General features: G+C 34.0%; 1 protein-coding gene across 1 annotated transcript in view; it reads left to right on the forward strand.

Annotated features, from left to right (window-relative positions):
- The window catches only part of LOC106874166 (uncharacterized), a gene marked incomplete at its 3' end in the record, with an annotated part of 91,044 nt that extends 69,396 nt beyond the window's left edge, over positions 1-21,648 (forward strand). Inside the window, exon 4 of the mRNA XM_089348341.1 lies at positions 21,485-21,648. Coding sequence (XP_089204467.1) covers positions 21,485-21,648 — 164 coding nt within the window. The remainder of the gene's footprint in view (positions 1-21,484) is intronic.
- Positions 21,649-22,221: the final 573 nt, after the last annotated feature.

Below are 22,221 nucleotides of genomic sequence, written 5' to 3' on the forward strand. Positions count from 1 at the left end.
TTTTGCAAAAATTAAGATCTTGTCTTTAGACAAAAACAAAAACTATATTCATAATAAAATTTGAATTCTCTTCATAAACCAGTCTTTCTCCAAAAACGTATGACCTTTCGTTTAATAAGGACAGTGATCGATTTAATACGAAATATGCCTGACCTCTTACCAAACTGAGAAATCATGATTATTCAAGTAGTCAAACCGACGCCAAAATTAATGTTTATATAAAAACAAAGAGAGAGAGAGAGAGAGAGAGAGAGAGAGAGAGAGAAATTATATAAGCTTATCAAGCACTGACGTGTTTCTGACAGATAAAGTATATTTCAATGATCATGAAGATAAATATAATTACAACAGCAATCCATGGGTAGATGTGTATGGAGCTACAGCGTATGAATAGAGGAGATAAACTAAACAGCTTTGGGTTGATTCTCGCTCTCTCTTTTCTGTTTGTTTAATTGCTTGTTTGCCAAATAAATCATACTGCCATTCATATCCAAAGAATTAGCTCTCACGCACAAACACAGATATATATATATATATATATATATATATATATATATATATATATATACACGGTAATCTCTCCACTATCGCGGATGTTACGTTCCAAAACCCCACGCGATAGGTGAAAATCTGCGAAGTAGAAACAGTATTGTACTGTATAGTTTTTTGTACTGTATTGTACTGTATAGTTTTTTTTATCATTTTTATAATTTGCATATATTTATTTTATCATAAATGAAAAACAACACCGCAGAGGAATCGACGTACGCTTAAATAATAAACCGCGATAGGGAACCGCGATATGGCAAGGGAATGTCGGTGACGAATTACCATGGGATTGCGCCTAGAAAGTTACCCTCCGAGGCAAATGTCCAGGCAAGTTTGTTTATGGAAGACCAGCAGTCGCCCATGTACAGCAGCCTCCCCTCTCCACGCCACTGATGTCATCCAAGGGAAAGGCAAAGGCTGATACAGCTTGGCACCAGTGACGTCGCAACTCATATCCACAGCTGAGTGAACTGGAGCACCGAGAAATAAAGTATCTTGCTCATTAGCACAACACGCATATTTTAATCATTCCTAAATTTACACAACGGATTTACCGTTATAAAACTTGGATTTTCTACACCTGAAGAATTTCGATATTAGTCTGGAATTCGACAACGTAGGTAGCCTAAGGCTCGGGTTGAGTGCTGCATTGGAAATATCCTACCTTTCTGCCTTCTCATACATTTAATGTGTGTGTGCGTGTGTGTGTGTGTGTGTGTGTGTGTGTGTGTGTGTGTGTGTGTGTGTGTGTGTGTGTGTGTGTGTGTGTGTCTGTGTGTGTGTGTCTGTGTCTGTGTGTGTCTGTGTCTGTGTGTGTCTGTGTGTGTGTGTGTGTGTGTGTGCGTGCGTGTGTGTGTGTGTGTGTGTGTGTGTGTGTGTGTGTGTGTGTGTATAAAATTATTTTATAATATCCTGATAATCTTTCTGTTTTTAACAATGAACGAATCTAAGAGATATTTTCTCAAGACGAGTTTAGAAGGCTTCCAACTTATATACACTTTAAGAATGTATACAGATCGCTAGTTTTGAACTAATATTGCCTGCGTCGATTTTTATTCATCTTACCAGCTAAATGCGACATCAGTAACCTTTCAATCTAGCAGCCGATGTTTGTTTGAGATGAGATGTTCGAGGATGTTTGCGGCTGATGAAGATAACAAACAGAAATCCATATCCAGCAATTTCACCACCAGTACTGGATGACTTCCACCTGCTTCTGATATTTTAGTGTTTTTAATAATGTCTATAAGAGATATTTTCTCAAAACGAATATCGTAGTTTAGAAGGCTCTCGGCATGCACACATTTTAAATATGTTCACGAGTCACTGATATTATATTATATTATATTATATTATATTATATTATATTATATTATATTATATTGTATTATATTATATTATATTATATTATATTATATTATATTATATTATATTATATTATATTATATTATATTATATTATATTATATTATATTATATTATATTATATTATATTATATTATATTATATTATATTATATTATATTATATTATATTATATTATATTATATTATATTATATTATATTATATTATATTATATTATATTATATTATATTATATTATATTATATTATATTATATTATATTATATTATATTATATTATATTATATTATATTATATTATATTATATTATATTATATTATATTATATTATATTATATTATATTATATTATATTATATTATATTATATTATATTATATTATATTATATTATATTATATTATATTATATTATATTATATTATATTATATTATATTATATTATATTATATTATATTATATTATATTATATTATATTATATTATATTATATTATATTATATTATATTATATTATATTATATTATATTATATTATATTATATTATATTATATTATATTATATTATAAAGCGGCTAGTTGGCAGAGTCGTTAACACGCTGGACAAAATGTTTAGTGGTTTTTCGTTCATCTTTACATTCTGAGCTCAAATTCAGTCGAGGTCGACTTCGCCTTTCATTCTTTCGTGACCGATAAAATAAGTACCAGTTGAGCATTAGAGTCGATGGAATTGACTAGTCTCTCCCTACAAAATTATTGTACCTATAATAGAAAGGAATATTATATTATATTATATTATATTATATTATATTATATAAGGCAGCGATCTGACAGAATAGTTAGCACGCTGGACAAAATGCTTAGCGGCATTTCGTCCGTATTTACGCTCTCGGTTTCAATTCCTCCGAGGTCGACTTTGCCTTTCTTCCTTTCGAGGTCGACAAAATAAGTACCAGACAAGCACTGAGGTTGATGTAATCGATTTACCTCTCTCCCTAACTCGCTGACCTTGTGCCAAAATTTGAAACCAATATTATATTATAATCGTTATATATTATAAGCGTTAGCACACTGGACAAAACGTTTAGCGGCATCTCGTCTGTTTTTACTTTCTGAGTTCAAATGCCGCTGAGGTCGATGTAGCTTTTCGTTCTTTCGGGATGAATATAATAAGCACCAACTTCGCACTGGGATCGATGTAATTGATAATATTGTTACCCGTGAATCTCTGGCCTTGTGCCTATAGTAGAAAGGTTTGTTATTTTTATTGAGGTGTTATTTTTATTGCATACTTTTACTACACTGCAGAGAGCAGCTCTATGTGCCACGGGTATGTGCACTATTTTGATTCGGTGCTGTTTTTGTTGTTTTTTTTGTTGCTTTTTTTAACTGTAGTGAAATTACCCTAAAGAATATGTACGCGTTACTTAGCAATTCTATTTTCTACATGCAATGCACATTTGTTAATCCTGAGATTTGGATTATGCATCTCTCTGCGTGTTTCATTGTCATTTCCAAAGCACCTATTCTTACAGAGAGTGTTTCTGTTCTCAGACCAAACATTCGGGTTATCTCTAATTCCAAATCTTTATATTTACATAGTTTTTCCATTTTCTTCAGAGGGACATTATCGTATATTGAGGCTGATATGACGGTTATGAGGTATTTTTTTTCCTAGTGGCAAGCACAACATTTGATGCATTAGATCAGGCTTTAGTTATTTCACGATTTCTCTCTCTCTCTCTCTCTCTATCTCTCTCTCTCTCTCTCTCTCTCTCTCTCTCTCTATCTCTCTATCTCTCTCTCACTCTCTCTCTCTCTCTCTTTCTCTCTCTCTATCTATCTATCTATCTATCCATCTATCTTTCTCTCCATTTCACAGCTATCAGTTATTGCAGTTTCTGCTTCGTATTTGTTAGCTTCCTTGAAGACAGAAGCAGGTTTTTTTTTTTTATCTTTTTGTTCATGTTTCATGGCTATTTGTGTTAATCTTTCATGATTTTGTACTAGATATTCTACAGTGGACATTTTGCATATTTTGCTTTGTATTTGTGGTAAATATAACCTTTCTATATCAAATGTTGGGTAGTGTATTCTAAATGCAGTCGTTATTTTCTTTGTTTTCTTGTCAAGTCTTACGAGTTCGTTTAGTGCCCAAATGAAAATGTTCAAAACTGCAGCTTATAGCTGGGTCATATAAAACGTTGATATATTTCCTTTTTTTTTTTTTTTTGTATTTAGCTCCGTTTTAAGTATTAGTTTAATATGTCTATAATATTGCTTCCTTGTTTTTTTACTTTCTTTCATTTGTGCGTGTTCCGCCTTATCTAGTTCATTGATTCACAAAATATTTGTATATCTGCAATTGATCTAATTCTCTTATCTGAGTTCCTTAATAGTATAATATTAGTGTCATTTATTTCCCTCTCTTGAAGGTCATCATGGCGCATTTTCCTAATCCGGATCTCATATTGATTTCTTTGTTAACTCCGTGCTCTGTCTGCTGTAACGTTTCTAGTTGCTTATCATTTGCAGCATCCCACTTTCGATAACCCACATACAGAGATCGTTAGTTTATTTTCCACTGGATTTGTACCCACTTTCATTTATGCTTAACATGTCAGTTAAAGATACCAATGCCAGTCAGAAAGGATTGGAAAGAAGAGATCCTCTTGAAATATTCCTCTACTAATCAGGAAGATTTAATTCTTTATAATTCCGTCATTTGTCTGTAACTCAAAACAGTTTGTCATCTACTCACGAGATATTTCATGTATCTTCTTATTGCTGGTGCAATTTTACTCATGACTAGTGTTTCCAGGATCCACAGTTTTTCGGATTTTTTGTGTAATAAGTTCAAATTACGCATTCCCCAATCAATAAACCTGATCTAAAAAATACATTTATTTTACTTTTATTATTTGTTAATTTTTATCTTAATTAGTTATTTTTTTGTGTTTGATGGTGAAGTTAGAGAGACAACCTGATGTTGATATGGACCGTGCTCCGATGGACTTGTATGTACGCGGAATGAGAACGTTGGATTTTGTAAATTTTTGTAATACATCCTTTATATTAGGGAAATATAAAGTTTTGAAAGTATTATTCATGAAGTTATCTTATGTATGTATATATATATATATATATATATATATATATATATATATATATATATATATATATATATATATATATACACACGTCGTTGTCGGCTCCTCCACTTTTCCGAGTATTTCTTTCTTTAGTGAAGAAATACTGGTGACGTTGTTGCCATGCACAGTGGTCTTGAAGATAACCTTTGCGGCACATTTAAAATATGATATGCAAAACAAGGACTGAAACTGGAATGCGCTGTCAACAGCCCGGGTGTTGCGTGAGCTGCGCTTTCATAGTCGGTCCGTCTGGCATTACTCTCTTCTGTAAGTTCACTCGTTGATATAATTCTTCATCCGTCTCCTGCCATTGGATATTTTGACTATAGATTTTTTAAAAGTATGCTCCTCTAAATCTACTCAGCTCAGTAAGAACAGACTATCCCTAAGATGGTTTTAGATAGGACGGTATTACTACTAAATCAGGGTTTCAAAACTTTCCCTGAACACGATTGATCATTTAGGAGTGTGAGGACTAGGGTCTAAAGAGAGGCCACATATTGCATTATCACTCAGTGACAAATACTACTTCTACACAATCTTTGTGCGTAATATATATGTATGTATCTATACATACATATATATGTATATATACATATATATATATATATATATATATATATATATATATATATATATATATATATATATATATATATATATATATATATATATATATATATATATATATATATATATATGCGTGTAGATCGGTATATATACATATATATATATATATATCATCATAAATATACAGGGATTAGCAATTGAGTTGCTTCTCCAACATACTGAAAATTTAGAAATAGCAGTCAAAGAACTACTGATTCTAAACTACAAATTTTTCTCTAAAACGGATGGCGATATTTATGGCACACATAGAACAAAAAACCGGAGGGAAAAGCGTAAACAAAACAAGTCTTTAGTTAATTGGATACGAATCGTTTCATGGTTAAGTGAATGAAAATTTCACTATTCCAATCTTCAGCCCAAATATTCTGATAAATTTGAAAGTGTCTCTATGTGTGCCATAAATATCGCCATCCGTTTTAGAGAAAAATTTGTAGTTTAGAATCAGTAGTTCTTTGACTGCTATTTCTAAATTTTCAGTATGTTGGAGAAGCAACTCAATTGCTAATCCCTGTATATTTATGATGATAAATAGTTTTACCGATAAAGGTTTTTTTCATACTGAACTACTTGGCAAAATTGTTAATTATTAATTCTATTATTAATTGACGATTCCCTGCCCTTATTCTTGTATATTTTATATTTGATACCTCTAAGTTAGATGGTTAAACCGTAATCCCTCCACACGGGACTTCTTTTCATACGGGACTATTTGTGACGCACATGGAATAGATTTCTTTGAGGTGAGATGCCTGAACTCACTAGCCAATGAATTCGTAAGTGCCTTTCATATCGTTGATTTTTGGTGTCGCATGGCCAAAAATTACCGTGAATTTTTTTAGAGACACTTTCAAATTTATCAGAATATTTGGGCTGAAGATTGGAATAGTGAAATTTTCATTCACTTAACCATGAAACGATTCGTATCCAATTAACTAAAGACTTGTTTTGTTTACGCTTTTCCCTCCGGTTTTTTTGTTCTATGTGTGCCATAAATATCGCCATCCGTTTTAGAGAAAAATTTGTAGTTTAGAATCAGTAGTTCTTTGACTGCTATTTCTAAATTTTCAGTATGTTGGAGAAGCAACTCAATTGCTAATCCCTGTATATTTATGATGATAAATAGTTTTACCGATAAAGGTTTTTTTCATACTGAACTACTTGGCAAAATTGTTAATTATTAATTCTATTATTAATTGACGATTCCCTGCCCTTATTCTTGTATATATATATATATATATATATATATATATATGCGTTCGGTTCGAATGGTTTTGTTATACGGCGCCAGGTTTTACAATCCTGTAAATAATAATGATAGTATTTATATAAGCCTAAAGCTTATAGCAATCACCGTGCAATGACTAGCAAAAATTGTCCAATAATGGGGTTTATATGCCCCATTATTAGACAATTTTTGTTAGTCATTGCACGGTGATTGCTATAAGCTATAGACTTATATAAATACATATATATATATATATATATATAGATATGCAGGACAGGGAATCGTCAATTAGTAATAAAATTAATAATTAACAATTTTGCCGGGTAGCTCAGTATGAAAAAGCCTTTTCGGTAAAAAACATTTATAATCATAAATATATAGGGATTGACAGTAACCTGCTTCTCCAACATACTGAGAATTCAGAAATAGCAGTCAAAGAACTACTGATTTCAAAACTACAAATTATTACTCCAGATTGATAGCGATATTTTTGATACACACAGAACAAAAAACAGTAGAGAAGAGTAAAAAAACCACCTGCCTTTAGTTAATTTAGTACGATCGTTTCACAGTTAAGAGTAAAGAATACTCTATTCTGATCTTCAGCTAAATATTCTAATAAATTTGTTACAAATTTATTAGAATATTTAGCTGAAGATCAGAATAGAGTATTCTTTACTCTTAACTGTGAAACGATCGTACTAAATTAACTAAAGGCAGGTGGTTTTTTTACTCTTCTCTACTGTTTTTTGTTCTGTGTGTATCAAAAATATCGCTATCAATCTGGAGTAATAATTTGTAGTTTTGAAATCAGTAGTTCTTTGACTGCTATTTCTGAATTCTCAGTATGTTGGAGAAGCAGGTTACTGTCAATCCCTATATATTTATGATTATATATATATATATATATATATATATATATATATATATATATATATATATATATATATATATATATATACACACATACATGAAATTAAGTTTGTGAAGATTTTTTATTGACTTTAATAAAAAGCACATTGCTCCACCTTTGGTGTTCGAGTATTAATCTTTTCCACCTTGTTTTGCATTTATGTGCTTACTTCTTCTGTGTGGGCTCACAAAGAGAGAGAGGGGGAGAGAGAGATGACATTTATAAAATTCTTGCGCAACATTAAACGTTGAAAGTAGATATGATAGAAAACTCCACTGTAAATTGCATATAAAAGCTATATTTATACAGTTTCTATTCAATACGGCTAACATTGCTGACATTCAACATGAACGCCATCTTTCGTAAGACATCGTACAAACCGGTTTTCCAACTCACTGAAAGCATTCTTCAATTGGTTTTCTGTGATTTCATTGATTGCTTGTGTAACTCTGTCCCTATGTTCATCTTAAGACTTGATGAAGGCGACGAACTGGCAGAATCGTTAGCACGCCGAGCGAAATGCTTTGTCTGCCGTTTCGTTCTGAGTTCAAATTCCACCGAGGTCGATTTTGCCTTTCATCCTTTCGGGTTGATAAAATAAATACCAGTTGTGCACTAGGGTCAATATAATCGACTTAACCTCTTCTCCAAAATTTCTGCCCTTGTGGCAAAATTTGAAACCAGCTTAAGAGTTGATAAGTAGACAGTAGTTATACTAAGACTCTATAAAAATAGTCACATAGAGCCATATCAGGCGAACGGGGTGACCAAGCAATTTGTCGAGCCCTATCACTCTGTTTGTCTACATAGGTATTATTCAAAACCCGTTGGATATCTGAAACCTAGTAACATGCTACGTCGCCTTGCTGAATGATCTAACTATCATAGCTCAGATGTGAGAGAATTCAGCAACATTAGAAGGTAACACTTACTATTCACCGTTACTCCTTCAAATAAGAAGCGGCCGAAAGTGCATGACTTCCTGGTTGAGCGAGGGCTCACTTCTCTCTGAATTCAAGCAATTGTGGCGATACATTTTACCATTGAATTGAAAAGCAGTTTTTTCAGAAAATGTCAACAATTGGGAAGTAGTAATTTTGACAAAACCTGTTGGCAAAAAATCCATTCATGCACCGAAGTCTTCTTCCTTTAGCATTTCAACTATTTACACGTTATAAGCAGGTTCATTTCGTTTCACTTTCAGAGTCTTCTATCATCACTGCTAATGTGGTGGGATGTTTAGCACAACAGGTGCACGTTATGCTAATTTTATTGAATTTTTATAAAGTGTTTCCTGGACTTCGGTCACAGCCTCCGATGCTAACAGTTGGCCATTCACTAACACAGTTTTTTTTGTTGTTCTTTTGTTTTTTTGTTTTTTTATTCAAACTGCTTCATCTAATTTTTAGCTAATTCCTGTGTGGTACATCTTTCGTGTAATAAGTTCTACTATTGTAATAAACGCTAATTCTGCAAGTCATAGCACTCAGTTAACCTTTTCCTCAAATGTTGCCATTTACAAAGCTTAAAGTCGCAGGATTTTATAAACACCTTATATATCTCTATATACGTGTGTACAAATTGTATGCATGTATATTTGTGTATATGTATATTTGTGTGTATGTGTATGTGTACGTGTATCTCTGACTGTTTTTAATGTATATGACAATGCTATACATGTGTGTGTGTGTGTGTGTGTGTGTGTGTGTGTGTGTGTGTGTGTGTGTGTGTGATGGATGGATATATAATTCATTATAGGCTGAGTATAATTACAGTAGCTGTTCAAATGCCAAGAGTTTCGTGTCGAAGCACTTAAGAAACTAACAAATCAAAAATCTCACTGCAATGACATCGAATCGTCAATAAAATACCGATTTGGTCATAATATTACAGTATATAAATTTTTAGAACTCAAGATAGATGATCGCGTATAATGTCTAGCAACCCGTTAACCACACATTATATTGAAGTACCACAAAATTAACTTATCCGACCCTACTTTAATGAAGACTCTGATTACTAAATTGTTATGCAAAGTACACGATGCACACAAATGCAAATGTTTGGGATGGAATTCAGCACTTCGTTAGTTAAACCTCTTTTACAGCAAGCACTAGTTTTAGGCAGCAGACTGTTCACTAATTAGAGTCATGGGCGCTAACGTGTTTTGCATGCTAGAAAGCCATTTCTTTTCTCTGGTGACTAATTTGGGGTCAAGCATAAAGACACAGAACTTTTTGACATTTCCACAGGGCGTTTTGATTGAGCCTGAATATGTAATTTAATAGAATTATTTACTTTAAACTCATTACAGGCAAAATTTCACTCCCAAGATACAGAGCTTTAATAGATGACAGACTAATCACATTACGTTATTAAAGTGACCAACAGCTTGAACGTTTTAGAAGAAAAGTCTAATTGAAATGTTCAAAGAATTTAATTTAAGAATCAACGTTAGGGCCAACATTAACATAGCTAATTTCTAAAAACATAACTTTAAACTTAATCCCAGTAAAATCTAAAAAGATATTGTAATGCATAAATATTCCAACTATTCTGCTACTTCAAAAGTCTAGCCTAGTAATAGTAATCGGATCTTGGATATATCATAAGATGAAGAATTTTTAAACCATACTTCTGAGTATTGCAATGGTATAATAGAACGTATTTAAAGAAAGAAAAATTTTGTAAGATTTTATGATTTAACCTACCATTTAGCTTTAAATGTCGGTTCAAATATTACTTTGTCTTTCTTAAACCTACGAAACAAAATCTTTCTTTAAAAAACTTAATTTTCTCAAAATTTTCAATAGAAGCAGTGTAATGTTGAGTCATAGCTGTTTCTACGACTCTGCACACCTCTTTAGCTATAATCAATCTGGAAATACACAAAATTCACTGCCTTAATACTAATATCCACTAATATCTATCCGCTAGTCTTTTTCAATAAAACTTTTCAATAAAATGTAATGTATACAACGAACATCTTTATTGGAAATAACAGCGACGCAGAAAAAGGTTACAAGGGATTCACAGACAAAACAGAAAGATATATAAAAAAGATTTAACCAAAATACTTATTCGATTAGATATGAACGGACAAGGATATTCACAATTTCTAGATCTGCCGGTTAAATGTCGGAACTGTGTTCTCATACATTACTAAATTCAAATTCATTCTCTGTTTATCTGAAAAGTATAATATATCGATGCAACCACTTAATCTGTTAACTTCTCTCCGAATTTAGTCTCTCCTTATCTCACCAGAGAAAGAGCATCTTGCCAACATTCAGTTTGTATACCGGACAAATTTTGTAATACACTGTTATTTTCACTGTCAGAAACTTTTTCGTATCCTCTCAAAACTCGTATTTAATATCACAGTACTTTTTTTTCCCCCTATTCATTTCATCGCTGCCGTAGTTGTACAGCAGGTTATTTACGGGCAACCTCGCTTGCATTGTAGAATTTCACATCATATACTGGACCTCTTGCATGTAACATTCACCTGAATTTTGATATCTCACTGCAGTTCCATTCCCCTTCATTTAAACAACTGAGGTAAATACAACTAAATGCATATATATTTATGCACATGAGGGTCGACTCCTGTACTCTATTTTACAACTTCTTTTTGTCTTCTTCTTTATTCAATGTACGTAAATGCGCCGTTGCAATTCCACTAAGAAATAAAATTAGAATCTGCATACTCAAGCATGTACACATCATTACAACACCCATCTCGAAGTATGTAAAAATAAATGCGCATGTGGGGAGATTTCCAGGTATTTATACATGTATGGACATACATATATGTGTATGTATATGTATGCTTGTAGGTTTTACATATTAGTGTATACGTGCATGAATGCATTTGCGTATAAGCCATACATGTACGTGCATGCATATATACACACGTCAGCGATCACTGAACTCTACAATTACGACTATATGGTCTTCATGGATATAATTCCACTGTGCCCAGATGAGAATGTTTAAAACTGTAACTTATTGACGGGACATCTAAAATAAAAAGTCGGACTGCAAAAGGGTATAACATGTAGAAAGAAAAAAATTATATATACGTATTACTGAATTATATATGCATTACATGGGAGAATGGTATCAAAATAAGTGTGTGTGCGTGTGTGCGTATGTCTGTGTGTGTGCGTTTATGTGTGTGTAACATATTAGGAACATAGTATATAGATATACACAGAATATAAGTATTTGTGGATTGCGATTGTGGGAAGAAATATATACTAAGCTTTGCTATGTGTGTGTACACACATTCTACATATGTGTAGGCTTTTTATGTATATGCGCGACTATGTTTAAGAATGAGTGTTCTGACTGTGTGGGATGAAAATAACACATTTTGGAAACTGAAAATGCCTAAGAACTAAAATGTTGTTATTTTTTAATTGCTAGAAAAATGCAAAATTTTCGCTGAGATCAATCAAGAGCATTTACTTCTTCAAGCTCCCTAAACTCCGAAAATGAGGGATTTTTGTAAATTTTTTACAATAGCGGAGTTTGTGGGTTTGAGGGAGCAAATGCCCTTGACTGATCTAAGCGAAAATTTAGCATTTTTCTAGTAATAATATACAGCAAGATTCTAGGCCTCAGGCATTTTCAATTTCTACAATTGTTTTTATTTTCACTCCAACTTAACACACATGTATGTGTGTGCGGGTAATATATATATACATATATATATATATATATATATATATATATATATATATATATATATATATATAGGGCCTTGTGCCTAGAGTAGAAAAGAAAATATATACATACGTAGATATAAAAATATTTATATATATATATATATATATATATATATATATGTATGTATGTATGTATGTATATATATATATATATATATATATATATATATATATATATATATATATATATATATATATATATATATATATATATATATATGGATGTATGTGTGTGTATATGTATATATATATATATATATACATGAACACACATATATATATATATATAGCTGCACATATATGCTTTTATGTATACATTCCTGTTATTGAATCGGTAGGTCTGTATAAATATTTCATACTCTTAGTTTTCTTCATCCTTTCCTCCCCAACACAATACACCCTTTCTTAAACACGCCACACTTCCACAATGCCACACGCATATTCTTATCACTCCCTCCAGAAATATGCTCTAATTTATGTAATCCCATCATTCATAAACATATTTTTTTTAATTTTCTGTATATTTTATCTTATTTCATTCTACTCTGTTTTAATGGACATATGCGTGTACATGCGTATGTCTTTGTGTGTATGTGTGTACCTAAGTATGTATATATGCATGCATCATACTTAATGTAAATACATCTCTGAAAGGCAAGTTTACTGCGGTATTCGCCCATAGATAACATCTCTTGTGGGCACGCTGTTGTTAAAATACTATTCATCTCCAGAGGAAAATTAAAATTGTCCCAGCAACCATGATATATTTTCTGGTATACTATTTTCTATTACACTGATTCTATTGCATATAATTGATACACACATACACACACACACACACACACACACACACACACACACACACACACACACACACACACACACACACACACATATATATATATATATATATATATATATATACATACACACATACATACATATATATATATATATATATATATATATATATATATATATATATATATATATATATATATATATATATATATACATATGTAGATATAGGAGAATTTGTTGTTGAAAATGCATCTGAAATTGAAAAACTTGTAATTGTTTTTAAATAAATTTACTCACATACATACCAAACAAATTTGTATGTATGTATGTATATACGTATGTATGTATGTTTGTGTATGTATGTGTATATGTATGTATGTATATACAATTTATTGCTATATTTAATAATTTATAAATATGTGTGTATGTGTGTGCGTGTGTGGGGGTGTCATTTATAGTCTTAATTAATATTTTAATCTATTTATCTACTTAATTTTCTTGACCATAGCTGTCAGTACCTGAGCAATACCTTCTGTGACATTGGCCGTCACGCACACACACACGCACACGCACGCGCGCACACACACACACACACACACATACATACATACATACATACATACACATTCTTATCAAACGAACAAAAATGAAAGCGTTTTGAGAACTTTTTCATGGACAAAAGTAAAAAAGTATTTACATTTTTATCAAAGTATGTTACCGACTTCACTTGCTTTAGAAAGATGATTTAGTCCTGCCGAAATGACAGGAACAATAAACTGAAATAAATTAAATTAATCTTTAGTGAGATTAGTTCTGTAAGTTCACATGTTTTTCTTACAAAAACCATATGGCGCTGGTGTTTTGTTTCCTTGTGATTGCTGTTGGATCGTGGTGGTATTTGCAGCATTACCAACACTCCTGCATTTTTTAAGCATTTACTTTTCTTTTTTGTGTTTTTTTTAATTGTACTCGTGTGAAACCTTTTAATCTTTTCAATATATATATATAGTTGGAATTTACAAAAAAAAAAGACGAAGATGGGTGTGTAAACAATAAACAAAGGCAGAACGAGCATCTCAAGTCATTTAGAATAATTTAATTAGGGTAAGGTGAATTTGAAGTCTTACAACCGTTTCTGAGATAACCCAAGTGGTAGGTTAACATGTCCACGCACTAGGTATTCCTTCATCAGAAACAAGGTATGAATATTTTAGATGGGGAAAAATTTAGTTTCCAAGGAATAAAATTCACAGTTTATAAAGAATAAAATAGAAGAATGAAGGAGTAGAATAAGAATAAAGAGTAAACGTGGTTAGAAAAATATAGGCAAGAGAATAATATTCACAACTCAACTTTTTCCAGAGGATATGAAAATAATATAATATATACCTGCTATAACGGAACTCTAACATGGATCCCCAGATCCAACCTTAGTTGTAATCTTGGAACCTAACGGACGACTAACTACAGTACTTACACAGCGTACCTATTCGCCTAGATCACAAGTGAACTAAGCCCCTCATATATATATATAAAGAGAATGAGGTGGGTTGAAGGTACAGTTCCTCACAGGGAATGACCATTGGCCCAATCACTGAGATCTGTACTCTCGATTCCGTCAATGAATATATAAACTGTATTTGATGGCACTTTTTTCTCACAATGTCTCAAAATATCACCCCGAGTCCTATATGCGAAACTGGGCCTCCCTTAAATTGATTTTGTATCCAATAGTGGCGGCTCGTGTGTAGGCACTGCGGAATTGCAGCACCTCCTATTTCCACTCGATATTATCGATAACATTCAATAGAATGAGTCCTTTTTTCTTTAATTCTTTCTTTATACTTGTACATCATATAATCCTTAAATTTAATGTCAGTAGCCATCCCCTAGTTTATGAAAAAAATACAAAAATTCTTGTATAGAATTGTACGCTTCGCAGTTCCAGCGACGCGGTGTTTGGCTGTTGTGCTCATGCTCACATGTCCGAGATAGGGAGCTTCACGCTAAGGAGAAAGAGCACTGTGGTTCATGCAGTGCCGACTCTGGTGTGCTGGTGAAAGGTAGTTTCTTTTTGACTCCATGTGTGTTGTGCTTAAAAACGTGTTTATATTCTTGAATGTGATTAAGTGTAGAATTAGGTTATTATCCTGCTTCCAGCTACAGTGTTGCTTCTAGAATTTGAAAAATAGAGCAGATTCCCACCACCCACCACCCTAATTTTGTGATTTAGGTGGAATTTTTGAAAAGCAAGGGGGAATTTGCGGTGGTGTTCGGTGAACAAATCAAACACACTACCCGGCAGTGGCTAAAACGCGAACCAATTAGGTTTGTGTATAAATTTTCTTTTTATATGTTTGTTTTCTTTTACACAATATCAAAACAACGGCTAAAAATTTTCTGAAGCAGCACCCCAACTAATTTTATATACGAGCCGCCACTGGTACCTAACGTACCTTACTTTAATCTAATTATAATCCAAACTCACTCTTCTACCTAGCTTTACTCTGTAATAATAATCGTTTCTACTCTAGGCACAAGGCCCGAAATTTTGGGGGAGGGGGGAACCAGTCGATTAGATCTACCCCAGTACGCAACTGGTACTTAATTTATCGACTCCGAAAGGGTGAAAGGCAAAGTCGACCTCGGCGGAATTTGAACTCAGAACGTAAAGACAGACGAAATACCGCTTAACATTTCGCCCGGCGTGCTAACATTTCTGCCAGCTCGCCGACTTACTCTATAATAATAATATTTACTTACTGACGTCACAAGAATTTTAGAAATTTCAAGAACGCGAAATAATTATTTATTTGGATAGAAAACATTTTAAACCCAATATTTGCCCGCTATTATTTATAGCCTTATTTGATCGAGATTCACTCCTAAAAATGAAATATTTGCTAAAACATTATTTGTAGTGTTATTACACTACAAATGATAATATTGTTTAAGCAAATAACGATGGAGCGGCGACATTCGCCAATACCAGTTGATCCATTACGACTAAATAAGCTTAAAAACGTTCCTACAAAAAAAAATCAACAGGAAACCACAGAAAACGAGGCGTAACTGACAGCAAATGACGGTCATTGCAAAAAGCTATCGTAGGAAACATTAACATTCAGAGCATAAAGAAATGTCCCTGCCATACGAATTGGTAAGCTTTACTGGTGAAAGAGGTCGATGTATTTACATGTGGAGAGTTAGTGAGTACGTAAAGTAACTGAGTACGATTAGACTCCCTCCACAAAGGACGCCATTTGTCAAAGTAAAATAATCATGATCAGTTGCCAGTTCGTTTACTTAGAGTGCTTATCAGAGTTCCTTCTAATTTTTACTAGTGATGTACGCAAAAAAAAATTGCATAATATGCCTAATTTTTTTTATAAGGTTCAAATTGTGTGCAGTACAGAGGCTACTGAAATTGGGATGCGTCTCACACGGCAGTATGCTATTAAATATGGTAGTCTATACACATACGGAATTCAATCAAATCTAGAATTATAGATGTGTATGTATACGCACACACGCACACATTCACACAACCACACATACACACACGCACACATAAATATAAATATATATATGAATAACAGAAAAATGGATCGAACGACATTCTTTATTTCAATTGCGTCGTTTAATCCATTTTCTATTATTCATCTGTATATATAAATTCTACGGATTCTATGGCCCTTCTGGTGTGTATCCACTCACAAGAGCCTTCTCACTGTATCATGACATCTGGTAGCTAATACCTATGGACGAGCTTTGCATCGCATACCACAAGGATTTTATACAAATCTTATTTAAGTGTGTATGTGTGTGTGTATATTTGTGTGTGTGTATTTATGTACAGATGTATCTATGTATGAATGTACTTGTGTGTGTGTGTGTGTGTGTGTGTGTGTGTGTGTGTGTGTGTGTGTGTGTGTTTGCGCGCGCGTTGTGTGTGCATGAGTGAGTGTGTATATGTGTACACATATATGCATACATGTAAGCTTCTGCATAGTTTCTGTTTGCTAGAATCCTTTTACAAGATATTGGTAAACTCGACGTTATTCTAGAAGACACTTGGCTAATTCGAGTAGTCGAATCGTTGCGATGAAACCTTTTAACTACTCAGCCATGCTTGCACCTATATACACGTATATATGTATGTATGTATGTATGTATGTATGTATGTATGTATGTATGTATGTATGTGTGTATGTATGTATGTATGTGTATATATTATATATATATGCATATAAACATATATGCTTTTATGTATATATATATATATATATATATATATATATATATATATATATATATAGGTATATATAAATATATATACATATATGTATGTGTGTGTATGTGTGTGTGTACATATATATGCATATATATATATATTCATACACATGCATACATACATACATACATACATACAAACATACATACATATATACATACATACATACATACATACATACATACACATTACCATTTTGATTCACAAATTTTCTGCTGTTTTTGTAAATGTCAATGAGGAAGTGATACCGGATGTGCAAGTGTGTTTCAAACTATTACTTTATAATCTACTGTATTTCGCAATCCGGTTACCAAATTCTGGTTTAACTTTCTCAGTTGCATAAGTTGCATAAATATAATTTTAATTTTATTTTTCAATTTGTACTAAAAATCAGGTCTCAGAATTTGAGTGGGTATTAGCCTGTATCGTAACTTACCCCGCCCTGCAAAACTCATTAGCAAAATATGAAATCAAGAATTGGGTCTGGGACGCCGAGCCGAGGTCGCATTGCCACTTTGATGGTGTTTACTACAAGTCAAAGATGGAGCTTCTGTGTAGTCGTTTAACCCGTTAGAAATATCAGCTAAATATGCATCAAATTATTACCTGCGTTCTTGAAAGGGAGGTAACGTATTTGATATAGTCCTATATTCTCAAACCCGTGGAGAATGACTCTTTTAGTTATAGGCAGCATCTGTCTGCGCGCGCTCTCTCTCTCTCTCTCTCTCTCTCTCTCTCTCTCACAGACATATACACACGCACACACAGACATGCACACGCACACGCTCACACTCACACACACACTCTAAAGTCGTCGGCAGTCATAGACCGTCAAGCCAAAATTCAACGACTCATTAATTTTCTTGAGAAAGATACAGCAGTGTCTTCACTTTCTTTTCCATCGCTTTATCTACAGTTTACTCCCATACTCACCCAAACTTACTGCGAGGCACAGAACCTATTCAGCCCTTAAGCAGAGGATTGGTTAATACGATACCAGGGCCTGCCTACATATTGCTGGGCCTGTATGCAACATGAATAGTAATCAACCCTCCCAACCCTCCTCTGACTTGTATATCCTCAACTACAAAACCATCTTCTACTACTTAAATCAAGGGTAAGGAAACTTTTTAGTGCGGAGGACAAACATTGCCAATGAAAAAGGACTGCGGGCAGACCACAAGTTCTAACTCTTATATCTGTGTAAATCTTGTATATATATATGTATAATTCGATATCTAGACATGTAAATTTGACATGGGCGATTCTTTCTTGTCTTGGGATTCACGATCAAACGGCTGGGTGGAATTGCGCGAAAAATTACACAAATAGGCGTAGGAGTGGCTGTGTGGTAAGTAGCTTGCTTACAAACCACATGGTTCTGGGTTCAGTCCCACTGCGTGGCACCTTGGGCAAATGTCTTCTACTATAGCCTCGGACCGACCAAAGCCTTGTGAGTGGATTTGGTACACGGAAACTGAAAGGAACCCGTCGTATATATGTATATATATGTATGTGTGTATATGTTTGTCTGTCTGTGTTTGTCCCTCCAATATCGCTTGACAACCGATGCTGGTGTGTTTACGTCCCCGTAACCTAGCGGTTCGGCAAAAGAGATCGCTGGAATAAGTACTAGGTTTCCAAAGAATAAGTCTTGGGTTCGATTTGCTCGACTAAAGGCGGTGCTCCAGCATGGCCACAGTCAAATGACTGAAACACGTAAATGAGTAAATGAGATGTCTAGACTGGTCCGGTGATGTTGCTAGGCTTTGTATTTTTTTCATAACTCGCATGGTTACCCAGATAATCTACTATAATAATACTCTTGTGTTTATGAATGAGAAAGGAAGGGGTGATGTCATACTTGGTAGTGGGATGATGAAAATTGTACGCTGAAAAAATAAATCAAACACCGTTTCAACTCTGTGTGAATATACGTGTGTATGCCAAAGGGGGTATGTGAATGTGGGTGTGTGTGCATGTGTGTGTGTTTGTGTGTGTGTGCATGCGCGCGTGCAATGGAAGTGGGATGGTTCATCTTTGTTCGCTTAGTATTTGGGTTTATTTTTTTGATTTGGTTGAATCTTGGTTGGGTTCTTTTTTTGTTCAGTTATTTTTAGCGTTTTGACAGAAAAATGTCATTCTAAAATTGTTTTTTAACGTAAGCATGCCCAAACAAATCGAATGCTTACACAGAGCAGGTTTTACATCCTTTCCCCAACTCTCTTTTCTTTGTACTTTGCTGTTGCTTTTACTCATGCTTTTGCTAAGATTAACTCTCTGGGAATATGTGTCAGGTATCGATCTTCTGGCCGCCTCGTTAATCTGCACTGATTTGCTGCCAATTCAAAAGTTTTCCAGTCTCTTATTCGTGACCTCTTTTATGCAGATGACTGTGCCTTAGTCACTCATACAGTGGATGACATGCAAATACCTATGAATCGTATTTCTGCTTCTTGCAAGGCATTTGAACTTAGTATTAGCCTGGACAAGACTGTTGTAATGTTCCAGCCTGCACCAGGAAATCCATATGTGGAACCAGCTATCTTGGTTGAAGGAACAATTCTGAAGGTGGTAGACAAGTTTGTCTACCTGGGAAGCACACTCAGTTGTTCTTGCTCCCTGGATGATGAAATATCTTTCAGGCAGCAAAGAGCAACTGATTCCTTCCGGTCTCTTCAGTCTCGTGTCTGGTCCCAGCATGGCATCACAAAGCAAACAAAATTTGCTGTGTAGTGTGCATGTGTACTGACATTGTTCCTTTACTCATGTGAGACATGGACCCTTTACAAACGTCATGTAAAGGTCCTTGAACGCTTTCATCAGAGATGTCTCGGACTCATTCTGAATGTTGGCTGGACCTTAAAAACTCCAGACACACAGGTCCTGAGGACAGCTGATATCTTGAGTTTTGAGGTGATGGTGCACAAGCACCGGTTACCTTATTAAAATGAAGAATAGCAGGATCCCTAAGCAAATGTTATATGGGAACATGTGAATGGAAAGAGACCCCAGCAGAAACTAAAGCTGCGATTTAAGGACTGTGTCAAGTCTTCATTAAAGGCCTGTGATATGCAAGAAACTGACTGGGAGAGCAATACCTATCTATCTTGCCACAGATGGAGGAAGCAGGTTAAGGAGAGGGTCGACACTTTTGGGAGAGCACGTATTCTGCATGAAGAACTTAAGCGCACTGCTGGTGCATTGAATGGGGAAAGCTTGGTTTGCAATGTTTTGAGTCGTGTATGCTTGTCAAGAGCAGGGCTCATTAGCCACCAATGGAGCTGCAAATGCAAAATATACGTTATTCCTAGAGCGTACTGTTCCTGAATGTCAGTAATGGTCTTCCTCGATCACAAATGGACGGATCACAAATGAACTCGAAACCACTTGGTTGCAAACGAAACATTAGCTGCATAAATAAACACTTGTATAAATGAAATGAAATAACTTCATCGGAGAATAGAGACCTAATTTTTTCATCAGATATGACAAGGCTTTGCATCTACTCTACGAAAAGTGTTATATAATGAAACGAAATTATTATATGATGTACAAGGTAGTTCAAAAGTCTTTCCAACTATGATATAAAGCGGCTGATAACTGAGGTCATTTCAGTTTCTCAATGTAGTGCTTGTCTCTTCCTCTCTCTCTCACTCTCTCACATTTCCTACTTTACATATATCAATGTGTGTGTATGTGTGTCAAACCGATGAAACGATGTGCGAATGTAAATTTTATCAAAAACATATTTTTCCCCTCTAAAAGAAGTTAATACATTCGAAATATTATGATCTTTCATTAATTAAGAATTATTTTATAATCATTTTCCAGTTGATGATGATGTCCAATCAACTAATGCTTTGAAAACTAACTTACGGAAAAGTGCTGCCAAGAAACGACAGCGCAAGCAATTAATTCCAAACCAAACCAAAACAGACGATGACAAGAGCAAAAAGGACATAGAAGATAATAAAAAATCAGTTCGGTATGGAAATATAATAATAATAATAATAATAATAATAATAATAATAATAATAATAATAATAATAATAATAATAATAATAATAATAATAATAATAATAATAATAATAATAATAATAATAATAATAATAATAATAATAATAAAAGTCATTTTTGACAAATATTGCTTGCTTGCTTGCTTCATGGTCTTGTTTGATGGGGCTGGGGTCATCCCAAGTTAGTGGTCCCGGGGGCGCCATCGTGCGTAGTGCCGACCAGGTCCACCAGTATCCTTCATCACTGGCGGTCCTCCAAGATGACGTAGAGCTTCTGGAGATATTCCTTAATCACGTCCAGCCATCTAGTTCGGAGCCTGCCACGGGGCTTTGCCACGAGGCCTGCCACGGGGCCTGCCACGGGGCCTGCCATGAGGCCTCTTCCAGCCCGCAGTTACTGCGTCAAATGATATTAAAGACCTGGTAGGATGATCTGGTGGGAGGCCGAAGACATGTCCGTACCAGCGCATGAGATGAATAGCTATGAAGTGGGAGGCTGCGAGCTGGTACATGCATGCACGCAGTTCTATGTTGACAAATATCACCAAAAAA

The sequence above is a fragment of the Octopus bimaculoides genome, chromosome 3 (genome assembly GCF_046866305.1).
Source record: "Octopus bimaculoides isolate indiv1 chromosome 3, ASM4686630v1, whole genome shotgun sequence".
NCBI lineage: Eukaryota > Metazoa > Mollusca > Cephalopoda > Octopoda > Octopodidae > Octopus > Octopus bimaculoides.